Source organism: Charadrius vociferus, unplaced genomic scaffold (genome assembly GCF_000708025.1).
Source record: "Charadrius vociferus isolate BGI_N301 unplaced genomic scaffold, ASM70802v2 scaffold141, whole genome shotgun sequence".
In the NCBI taxonomy this organism is placed as follows: domain Eukaryota; kingdom Metazoa; phylum Chordata; class Aves; order Charadriiformes; family Charadriidae; genus Charadrius; species Charadrius vociferus.
This window is the reverse complement of record NW_009647743.1, coordinates 3,013,771-3,025,505: the sequence shown is the minus strand read 5'-3', so window position 1 is coordinate 3,025,505 and position 11,735 is coordinate 3,013,771. Positions and strand designations below refer to the sequence as shown.

At 43.0% G+C, this 11,735-nt stretch overlaps 1 protein-coding gene across 1 annotated transcript in view; it reads left to right on the top strand.

The window, feature by feature from the left end:
- GALNTL6 (polypeptide N-acetylgalactosaminyltransferase-like 6) overlaps nucleotides 1-11,735 on the top strand; it is a 312,073-nt gene that overhangs the window by 285,060 nt on the left and 15,278 nt on the right. Inside the window, exon 9 of the mRNA XM_009882028.1 lies at nucleotides 7,202-7,423. Coding sequence (XP_009880330.1) covers nucleotides 7,202-7,423 — 222 coding nt within the window. The remainder of the gene's footprint in view (nucleotides 1-7,201; nucleotides 7,424-11,735) is intronic.

Below are 11,735 nucleotides of genomic sequence, written 5' to 3'. Positions count from 1 at the left end.
GAGCCGCTCAGACATCACCTTAGAGTAAGCAAATTGTTTAGGAATCGAGCGAGAGTTGCCTTCTTGCAACAGCATAGTTATAATTGGTGATAATGATTATACAACACAAGTTTTAAGTTTCCATTCTAACATTTTTTTCATTTAACAGGTTTATAAATCCATCATTAAAATTAATTAAACCAGAACCTCAAACAGACCACTTACCAAAGAAAAACTTCAAATGAATATCTTATGATCCTTGAATACAAGAAAGTCAAAGTAATTTTTTTAAATGCTGATTTTTTCTATTTTCTCCAATCTGCATGGAAGTTTTGCTTTTAAGATAACAAATGCAACAGGACAGGCAGCTTAACAATCCGAAATACAGAGGAGACGGAGAACTAGATGTTTCTGGATGACACCACCAGTGCCAAAGTGGTTGCAACTGCTTTGCAGTCAGCAGAGTCGCGCTGGAGCCCGCGGTGCGGGGCTGTGGAAATGCCTCTGGAATCCGCCCCCGAGCTCTGCCCCAGGCCAGGCTGCAGAGCTGGGCTGTGGTCTGGCTGTGCTGGCACTGGTCACCGAGGCTGCGGGGACGTGGCACTGTCCCTCTGCCATGGGCGTCCCCCACAGGCTGCTGTCCCCGCCGGGCTGCGGGGCGCTGACCCCCCTGGGCTGGGGGCTGGCTTTCTCCCGCTTTTTCCCAACGTGTCGATCTCAACGGGTTTTTTTGCAGTGGGGATGCAAACCTTTCTAGAGAGACCGAAATCCTGGCTGGTTTCAGATGACGTGTGGAATTTCAGTCCTAGGTATTTGCAGGCTACAGGCTGAGAATAAATAGTGCCTTGCTTCTCCGCCAGCTGTGCTGACTCTCGCAAGAGTTATTTATACGCACCACCAGCTTTGTCACCTAGTTAGCGTGCCGCCTTCCACGGAGAAGCATTGCTGTTATGCCTGCAGACATCTCTTTATTTGGTCGGGGTTTGTTGCACAAGTACAAACCATTGCTGGAATGAAGCACAGTTAAGTTTTAAACAGAGTTAAGTGTAAAGGACCAAAATAGGATACCCAAGAGGGGGAAAGACTGACCGACGCTCACACTGCCTAAGTTAAAGGGGGTTAGGCAAGAAGGGGGAAGGGACGAACTCCCCATTTAGACTTAACTGCTGCGGGCACCTTAGCTATTGAGACCTGAGCATCGCAGAGCTGTGATTAGTGTCCGGGAAGTGTTTTCTCATACTGTCACTGTAGAAATACACAGACATGAGAAACGGTTGTGTTCCGACTGATGGAAGGACCTTCGCATGAAACTGAGGGTACCATTTTCCTCCTTCTGCGTGCTTTGGAGTGGTGTACCTTGCCGCCTCTGTGGGATTAGTCCATACTTGTTGGATGGGCTCCTCCTCCGTGATGATTTACCGTGGCATATTCCAGAGGAACATGAAGTATAGTTGTCTTGGCTGAATGGATCCCAATGGGCTTTTTAAATGCATTTTACGTAAAACAAACTGTATATTATATATTTCCAACCAAATGAAATAGAGCTGCTTCCAGAAGTAAACAGGGCACCCATTTTGAAGTAGCAATAACGCTGTGCTTCACAAAACAAACCATAAAAACCATTTAAATTAGGAAGATGATGTAGGTGGAGTGAAAATAACCCCACTGGAATTTTACTGGGAAGGAAAAGAGATTAATATGTCAGTTGTTGCAGAGAGTGTTGTGTTATTTTTAGCAAATAAACAGTCATATCCTCTCTTGTATTTCACAACTGAAATACAGTCAGGCCGCAGACGTACTGTGGTGATTCATATTTGATTGGTGTAATTGAAAGGGATTTTTGATGTCCTGGCTGATGAGAGAAATGACGGTCATCACAAATAAGACTACACCAGCTGGTGACATCCAGCTTCCTGGAAAACGTTCAGATTAAACATAGGACAACAGGAACTCGTTCCAGGATCCAGATGTTCCTGTAGTAGTTTAATATTGACAAAAGTCAAGCCTGTGGATTGGGGTCAGGGTTGGTTTCATGCAAACAGTGAGCTTGGCGCAGAAGCAGAAAAAACAGGTTATACGGGTGAAATGAAACAAATAATAAAACCATTGTGCTGCTTCAGTGCCACCAGATAACAAAAATGTACTTTAGAACATCTGGAGAAACCGCAAACAGAAATTACGTTTTTCTATTGGGTTAGCAGCTGGGTCTAGGATGCCAACTGGAAAAGACGCAGCGGGAGGATGGAGCCGTGCGGGCACGGGGTGCGGGATCGCGTACAGCCAGGTGCCTCTCCTCTCACCGCAGATGCAGTGGGCAATGAAATGTGGAACTACCCGGCTTGTATTAGGGACCAGCCTGGCTAAACCTTGCTTAGAGGGAATATTTACGAGTCCGTCCTTTGTCTTGTCCCTGCCTCACTCCACTTTTCCATTCTCGTGGCCAGAGTCTACATTCTTCTCACTGGGTTTATTTGAGTAATATCACATCTCTTGAAAATGACAGATGATCTCACGCGTTTAAAAAGAAGGGACAGTCATTCCATCAGAGAGATGTATCTTCCCCACTCACAGAAAAAAGTGAAAGGGACAAAATGGTCCATGAAAAATTTCTTTTTTCCAAGTGGAGAAGTCCTCATTTATCTCTGTCTTTCTCCAGTCAAGTTGATTTAAACGCTTTTATGGGAGTCCGGGTATCAGTGACATTATAACTTACTGTCTTGTAGGCTGTTGTGGAATGAAAATACAAAACAAAGTCACAGTCTTAAATGTGTGAGTTCATACCAACTCAAAGAAAACTTGTCCAACTGTAAGCCCGACAGTAAAGGATTTACCAAAGAACAAAATTGTAACAGTGACACAAAACTTAATTATCTCAAAAAAGGCATTCATGGGGAACTGATGACAGCTGATGAGTCAGTCTTACTGTGGTTGCCATCGCTTTTGTGTGCATCTCACAGCTTCTTGGTGACAGCTGTCACAACCTTACATATAGAAATATGCATCGACTGAAATATCATTGGGCCTTATTTATTCTCGTACATAAATGTTTTGCTGAAAATTATAAGAGACAGAAGAAGTTATCATTGGTCCGTCGTGGATGGGCCCTGAGAAACTCTTCAGATGTCCATCTAGAGTCGCTGTGACTTCCTTACATTGTGTGTTAATTCATGTAACTGATTAATATGGAATTTACCTTCATTTAATTGCTCCTGTTTAATTTTTATTTTTCCTTTTTTTCTATTAAAAGTCCAGCGTAACCAATCTGGACATCTGTAACCTTGCAATGAATTTGACAAGCAAGATAGGCTGCAGCAGTTTTCATTTTTTCTTTGTGTATGCATTTAGATGAGGTGTTCAGATCGAAGTAAAAGAACCCAAACAAGTGTGATCTGCCACAAAGGTATCCTCAAACTGTTTCTTCTTACTGATAAAGCTGTTTGATGCTATTTGAGAAACTGGCTTTTAAGGGAGTCTTCTTTAGAAGATTACGCAAAGAGTAACAGAGACAGAAATCAAGAAGATTCAAGTCTAACTCTTATTTTGTTTGTTCTAAATTCTTTGTAGATTAGCTTCCCTGTGAGACTGTCGTGCTTAAATGATGCCATGAGACATTCACTAAAATGCCACCTACTCTGGTAGGCTCTTAAACTCCTTCGACCTGTAGGTTCCACGGCAGTATAAACCCCCACATATGAGGAAGTCCTGCTATAGCCCAACTGCTTAGCAGCTATTTTACAGCTCGACTGCGTCCGGATTTGGTAGCTATTGATACCCGTTCCTGCTAGCGAGGCTTCGTGCATTGGCATGCTCAGCCTGTGTCTCGCCTTGCCGAGGCTCCGGCAGGGAGGAGGCCACCGTCCTCCTTCCTCCACCATGTCAGACGTTCACCCAGGCTGTGGGAAGGGCAACTCCGGGAGGCTCGCAAGGGACGTTCAGTCGTGTCCTCACCCTGCAGTCTGGCACTCAATGGGTAGGCCTTCAAGCCTTCAGAGATGGGCACTCTCATCGCGGTTGTCCTCCTCCACCTTTCTGCTGTGACAAGGTGAGTGAAAGAGCGGCAGCTCACTGACATAACTGGCAGAGAAGAGTTATAGTCCTCAGAGGTCCTTTGCATAGTGCAACTTTTCATGCTACTAGACAGCCATGGAGCAGGGATCACCAGCTCACTCGTCTCTCTTGGGCAGCCTGTGTTTTTGCTCCAGTTAGCATGTTCTAAAGAGGAATGTCAATGGTGTTTGCCTTTATTGTGCGAGCTGGTGGACAGCAGCTTTGCTGGACCGCATTCAGTTTGAGTGTGGGGATTGACTGCTGTTCAGCGTTTTACGACTGCTCCGTACACATTTATGTTAAAAGGAAGTGGTGATTACTGAGCTCGCGTAGTGATAATAAGGATAAGAAACCTGTGCTAACTGCAGCCAACAAACGTCTTTAAAAGTCAAGTGTTTGGATGCTGAGTGCTTGCTTCCCAGTAACTGGCAACTTCACAACGAGCTTCCCACTGCTCCAGGACAGGGAGTTCCTTGCAGTCGTGTTCATAAACAGTCTGGAGCTTTACAGCTAGCAAATCAAGAGTTTGCATTTTCAAAAGGGAACCTATTGAAATTCAAAGGGCAGCCTCATGAGGGCTCAGCTTATGACAGCAGAGTATAAACATGCTACGGATAATATACAGGTTCATTACAGGACCTGCCAAGGTTTGGGAAGATGTTTAGCGTGTGATGGAGAGAATGGTCTTGGAAGAATTGCGGAACAAAGTTTTAAATAGATTTGTCTAAAGTGTCTTACCTGATACTTGAGGAATGGTGGGAAGAACTGAATATATATGAATACGTTTAATGAAATGTTTTGGTGGGTTTACACACACACACACAGAACCCAAGCAGTGATAAAGGACTTCTCGGAAGACAGTTTTTGACTGGTGAATGAGAATTTGGAGCTAGTGACCAGGTGTAATATCAAGATTTCTGTTGGGCTCCTGGTTTATTCAGTTATAATCATCTAAAGCAGAATGCAGTTCTTCTAGTGCAGCCAACTGACTAAAGAGGAAACTCCAGCAGAGCCTGTGTATGTGATATTGATGGGGTAAGTCGCTGCTGGAGTTACTCTGAATTTTTCTTTCCTAAGAGAATTTTTTTACTGTATTTTACTGTATGAGTTTTTTTACAGTATGTTTTTCTAAATATGAAAATAGCACTATCAGATAAAGTGATTGCAAAGAATAGTCTGATCTTTTCCAGAACAGTCTTAAACTGCATTTGCTTTGCAGTAAATGAGGTGCACAGCATACAGTGGAAGATACGCAAGGAAGATCACACCTGTTTCCATGATTTTGTCTTCTTAGTTTAATGTGCTTAATCATATTTTGGCCTCATCTACAAAGTGCCATCACATAATATTTTTACTTGTCAGGAGACTTCTGTGTTACTGCCAGAAAGGTGGGATTGTCATTTAGATGTTGTTGTTGAATTTGTTCTGGTTTTCTTTGTCCTACCCAGTTCCTGTATACTTACATTCAAATTTCTTGGAAAGTAATTCAGGTTTTCATGAAATTACAACAAAAGTCAACCTTATGTGGGGCACGAGCCGTTTTTGAATAGGGATATGAGTGTTGTGATTTCTTATACTGCTTTAATTTTACTTGCTTTATCGCTGCAGGTTTTAATGTATTTGCTTCACAGAGAGAGAGCACATAGAAACTTATCTTGCAGTGTCAGCTAAAAGTACTTTCTTTGTTCTGTATCTTGCTGTCTTTGTATTCAGATAAGCCTTATTAGTTCAGAGACATTTAGTTTGCGTGGATTAATAAAATTCAGGAAAGGAATTTTCAAATGAATCATGAAAGCAAATCAGAGTACGAATCAGGCTTACTTAGAAGCCGAGAATGTTCCAAGAAGAAACATTACCTTATGTTGATGATAATCAGATGTATATTGTCTTCCAGCTTATTACAGAGCGAATCTCAGCATTTTGCCGTTAGTGTTCTATAAAAAGAATATTACAAACTTGATGATCTTGTTTTTACAAACAAAGCAATAAGAACACCCTAGTGTCTCGGTGTCATCCGGGGAGATGTTGCTTTGGTGGTGGGATAAGAGGTTATTGGGCAGCTGTGCAAATGCAGAATAGACTAAGTCTGTATTCCACTACAACATCCGCATATAAATTTGTGTGGATTAAGTTGCAGGAGGACTTTTAAAGCCAAACAAAAATACACAAAAATTTGCCCCCAGACTATTTAGACTCGATGATGCTAACCAGCAATAAAACGTCTCTCTTCACTCTCATCTGTCCAGGATTTTTCCTTAGAAGTCTTTTTTTATTTTGTAATTTGCATCAGCTAATTTAATTAATTATAATGTAAGTAAAGTATTGCACAACAAAACATCTAATTCTGTTTCCTGTAAACGTCAACAGAAATAAACGTCGTGGGCCATAAACCAGGACTGGGATTCATGGAACAGAAATAGCCTTAGGTGTGTCTGTAGGATGAATGCAGAGAGCTACGAGTTGCCGTCCCCATCCCATGAGCTGCTTTGCCCCCATGAGCTCAGCTCCACTTCGGGATTACATGCGATTCCTTTGCAGAGACATATTGGCATGCCAACACAGTGCAGCTCCCAGTCCCCAGCCAGTGCAAAACCAGCTGTGCAATGGGGCAGAGCTGGCTCATGACTGCTTGCCCCCATACATACGCGTTGAAGAGCTGACCTTAACATTTAGGTAGGAATTGCTAGGTGACTACGCAGTATGATGACAGCTGAAAATTCAGATGCCTTTCAAATGCAAAGTGAAGCACATCAGAAGGAATAATTTGAACCATTCACGCACATTAGTAGGTTCTGAACTAACAGGAAAAAAATACAGGTATCAATGTGAGCAGCTGGAGGAAAATTTCTGTTCAACATCCATCATTGATCAAAAACCCATGTGAGGATGCATAAAGCATATGAAGGAAAATGAGATGGTCAACAGATAGAAGACCGTATCTTACAGAGTCAGATGGAAAGCAGGATACGTAATACTCTGTAGTGTCTGTTCAACACTGTAATGAAGATGGCATACATTTACTAGTATTTTTCCATGTTTTAAGACTGAGCAATTAGACCAGCTAACCTTAAAATTTGTGTGGTGTATTGAAACATTTCTGCTTAATTCACCCCATTAGAAATATCATTCAGTCAAAGCATGAAGAAATTAATGATTGCTTTTTTCTGCTGCACAGAACCTGAAGCGCGTGGCAGAGACGTGGATGGATGAGTTTGCAGAGTACATTTACCAGCGGCGGCCTGAGTACAGACATCTCTCAACTGGTGATATCTCAGCCCAGAAGGAACTTCGCAAGCACCTTAAATGTAAAGATTTCAAGTGGTTCATGGCTGCAGTGGCTTGGGATGTCCCCAAATATTACCCTCCTGTGGAGCCTCCACCTGCTGCCTGGGGGGAGGTGAGTAGTACACAAATTAGATGAAATTTAAATGAGTCTAACATTTTACATTACAGGAAATGAAAATTATGAAACTAGATTTAGCTGCTATGATAAGCACTGCTGTTAAGGGAGTTCACAGTGATTGGAACAATCCCTGGACTAGCCATTAAAATGAGAAACCATCATGTCTTAGGACTATTGCTGTCCCTTTTATAATTCATTACAGTTTTGTGCGTACGGGCCATAAGATGCATTCACAATGAGGACAAGAACATGGAAAAGAGTATGTAGCAGTCATTAACGCATGTCACAAGATGATTTTAGATGCTGAGAATCACCTTAGTAAAAAGGAGATCTGAAGTCAAAGCTGTTTGGTTGTGGGTTTTTTGCATATCCACTTATACACCTCGACCCATTCTGGCAAGGACAATTGTATGTAGGTGGATGTCATGGTTTAACCCCAGCCAGCAGCTTGGACCATGCCACTGCTCGCTCACCCCTCCAGTTGGGTTGGGGAGAGGATTGGAAAAGTAAAAGTGGGAAAACTCACGGGTTGAGACAAAGATGGTTCAATAGGCAGAGCGAAAGCCGCGCACACCCCACAAGGGGTTCCTCCCCTGCTCCCCACGGCCGGCGGGGTTCAGCCATCCCCAGGACAGCCGGGCTCCATCACGCCTAACGGTGACTGGGGCAGACCAACGCCATCGCTCCCAACGTCCCCCCTTCCTCCTTCTTCTCAGCGTTGTATCCTGAGCGTGACGTCCCAGGGTCCGGGACATCCCTGGGGTCAGTTGGGGTCGGCTGTCCCGGCCGTGTCCCCTCCCAGCTCCTCGTGCCCCCCAGCCCATGGCTGCTGGGGTGGGGTGAGGGGCAGAGAAGGCCTTGAGAGCCCCACACCGACCAAACCCACCAGTGCGCTCCCAACAGTGTTCCCATCCCAAACCCAAACCACCGCACTGCACCGGCTGCTGACAACGTCAGCTCCATCCCAGCCGAAACCATGACAGCAGAGTTAGGTTTGCTCTGTTTTGCTCACACGTGCAAGTGTGACAAGCAGAGCCTGGATACTTTTCTTTTTAAAAGACTGGTTTTGTTCAGCTTGTGGTCTGCATTCTGTCGGTGCTGTCATGACAGAGTACCAGTAGCAGAGAAAAGCAATATCTCATTCGGGGGATGAGGGGAGGCAGACGCCCACAATACCCAAGCATCTCTCCGGAGCAGGGGGTGAGGAAACAGCCTGCTGGAACTCTCCACCCGGGATCAAAGGTGTTCTGCATTCAGAGCTCTCTGAAGAGCAGAGCCGTAGCACACCTTACTTTGACAGTTTGTTTTGTGTAGAATAAATGAGAACACAGAGAGTGCAGGGACAGGAAATTACTTCCATAGCTGCACTGAAAAATTGCCGTGGCCTTTTGCCCCTAGGAACGACGGCAGATTCATTCCATGGAAAGGTGGCACGCAGAGGGCTTTTTCCTCTCAATTCATTAAGGTTTATAAAGAAGGCTTTGCTCCTTCAGTGTATTGTGCTGCTTTTTTAAAAACCATAGGAATATCTGCACTGTGAGTTCTGGCCTTCTCTGATTTTGCTGGAGATGTTCTTGGGGCTCTCAGACAATTACCTTTTGTATTTGAAACCAAAGGATGCGTTTGAAACTTTGAGCAAAACATTTGGTAAGACCACTCACACCTCTGCATATTCCCAGTGGTCAAGGCCGGACCATGCAGGGGGCTTCTAAACACAGGTGCCTCTACTATTCTCCAGAATTTCTTTTTGAAAAAGCAGTTTACCTCATTGTGAAATTTTAAAAATAACTTTCTGTGGTAGTAGCAGTCCTTAATTCTTCTTTGTAAGCTACCGGTTACAGATGTTCAAAGGAACTTCAATTTATACGTGTCTTTCTGTTTGCTGCTTCTTGGCAAGAAGGAATTCCCTTGTTGTCAAAGTTTCTTCTGTCTTTCACACTGCTGCCCACACTTTATGGGATTAATGCATAGCAAGAGGTAAGGAGTTTATCAGCAGAAGTCAGGCTGGATCGGGGTGCTGTGACTGCTACTAGATCTGCCTTCACCATCTCCCGCATGTATCCATGTGTGTCCTTGGAGGACTGTGATCACGAGATGCGTAATGTCTCTGGCCAGCTGAACTGTCCTCAACTCAATCAGAGGGTCTAAGTGGAAGAGATTGTGATTCAGGTATTCATTCTTTTCACAGCAATATTAATACACTCTTTGCATAAAAGCAAGACTTTTTAAAAGTAAATCAAAGTTCATAGAAGTGGTATCAAATCTGTACCTTAAAAACACTTATTGAGTTCTTAGGAAGGAAGTGAAGACCAAAGGCTTTCTTTTTTCTCTAAAATGTAGTTGCTCTAAAATAACAAGAAGAGAAGTTTCAGCCCTACTACTCTATTTTTTCCTGAGACTGTCACATTCCTGTGAAGTTTTAATTAATTTCTTGGCGCTTGCAAGGAACTTGAACAAACTTGAAGGTCAATGGCTGTCATAATTAGAAGCTGAAAGAGGAAAACAGACCGTGTGTTATTGCTTTGTAAGAATCAAGCAGCTTTAGAAACCTTGCTGAATATACACACCAAAAGTCTGTGCCAAGACTGACTGTCATTTAGTACCCTCTCTGCTTCCACTTGGAAAGACTTTGCATCTGCTTGCCTATGCCAGTCTGAGAAAGAATAAACAATGAGGTACTCAGACAATTTTTGGCTCCCATATTTTGATATCTAGCGAGTAAAAGCCTGTGGTGTGAAAGCAGACATCTCATAAACAGCCTCTGCACAGCTCCTATTTTCTTGCAAACACATTTATTTAAAACCTGACTCTTACATTCCTTGACAAAATCTCTTCATGATGGAAAAGAAGGAAATTTGAAAAACAAAAAACAATCTTCTTTGCTACACTTGTCATGGCCTTATCTCTGCTGCATGTTTGTGCCTTTTGTCATTTGTAGCTGGCAGGGTGTACGTTCCCTTGATATTCTGTTCTGCTTGTAACATCTGAAATACGTGCGGTAAAGCAGTGTAACAGCGAATCCAGACAGGCTAAGGGTAGTGCGACTGTCAGTTCTGTGTCTGGGGGAGATAACTGTACTCTTTCCTCTCCCAACATGGAAAAAAAGAAAGTTTTCAATTAAGTTTTTTCTTATTCTTCCAAATATATTGGAAAGTATGCTACCAGTTAAGAAACAGTAACACCTGTCTTAATCTCTTTCTAAGACAGAATAATTTATTTGTAGTATGTATTTGAAATCCTGTTGAAGGAAGTTAAAACAATAGCTGCATTAGGTGAGAGTTGGACACCAAATGTTTTCTGAGTAAGTACTCACGAATCTACAAGCTGTGGTCCAGCATGAATATATTGTGCGGTTATCACAGCTTCCAACAATGTCTTTGAAAACACATTTTACGGTAAATCAATCCTATAACGTCAACTATTGTCATTTGTTTTAGACTTCATGAGTCCTATAGTCAACATGATATAAAAAAAAATAATTTGTATTACTCAGTCGATAGGGAAATATTTAAGCTTAGTTTCATTTGCTGTTACATGAACTTGTTATTCAGTGATTTAATACACAGCGAGTGTCTCAGTCACTGCAGCAGTGCTAAGCTGTTGGACCTGAAAATACTCCTTTCTCAGTCCCAAACTTGTGGATTTTACAGACATGTTTTACAACACTGACATGAAAATGTCACGCATGAAGATAAGTCAAGTAGCACGTTTGAAAAAGGATTAAAGCCTAAGAACTCACTACCTTCTCTTCTGGTTACTTTCTGTTTTTTAAAGTGTCACCCTCATAACGTTATCGAGTGGGTCGCAGCCAACCAGTGCCCCACACCTGCTGTACTGGGGCTCCCAGGCTTCCATCGGGAGCAGTGTCGCGCCCGATAACAGTCCCCTTTTCTTCAGCGGAGCCTGTGGCAGTGCTTGACTTTTTTTAACTTTGACTTTTCCTTTTTATGGCTCACACAAAGGATAAATACTTTTAACACTAGTATGTATCAGTTGACAGGAAAGGAGGCTCGTTTTTCCATAGTTGATGTGTAGACGTTGATGGCCGTAGGGTTATCCGAGAACGTAGGCAGTGCGCTAAAACTGGCTTTAAGTGCTGCTCAAATGGAAAAAGCAACATAAATGAACATTGCTAATGTCTTCTAAGAGCTACAGCCACTTTTCTTATTTGAGGCATTAAATCAGATGTACGGAAAGTGCTATATAAACCAATAGCACCGAGGTGCCTCTCTTGTTGCTGTGTTGGGGCACCCTAGGGACAGTCCCAGCACCACCTCCACATCCAGCGATCTAACAGATTACCCTG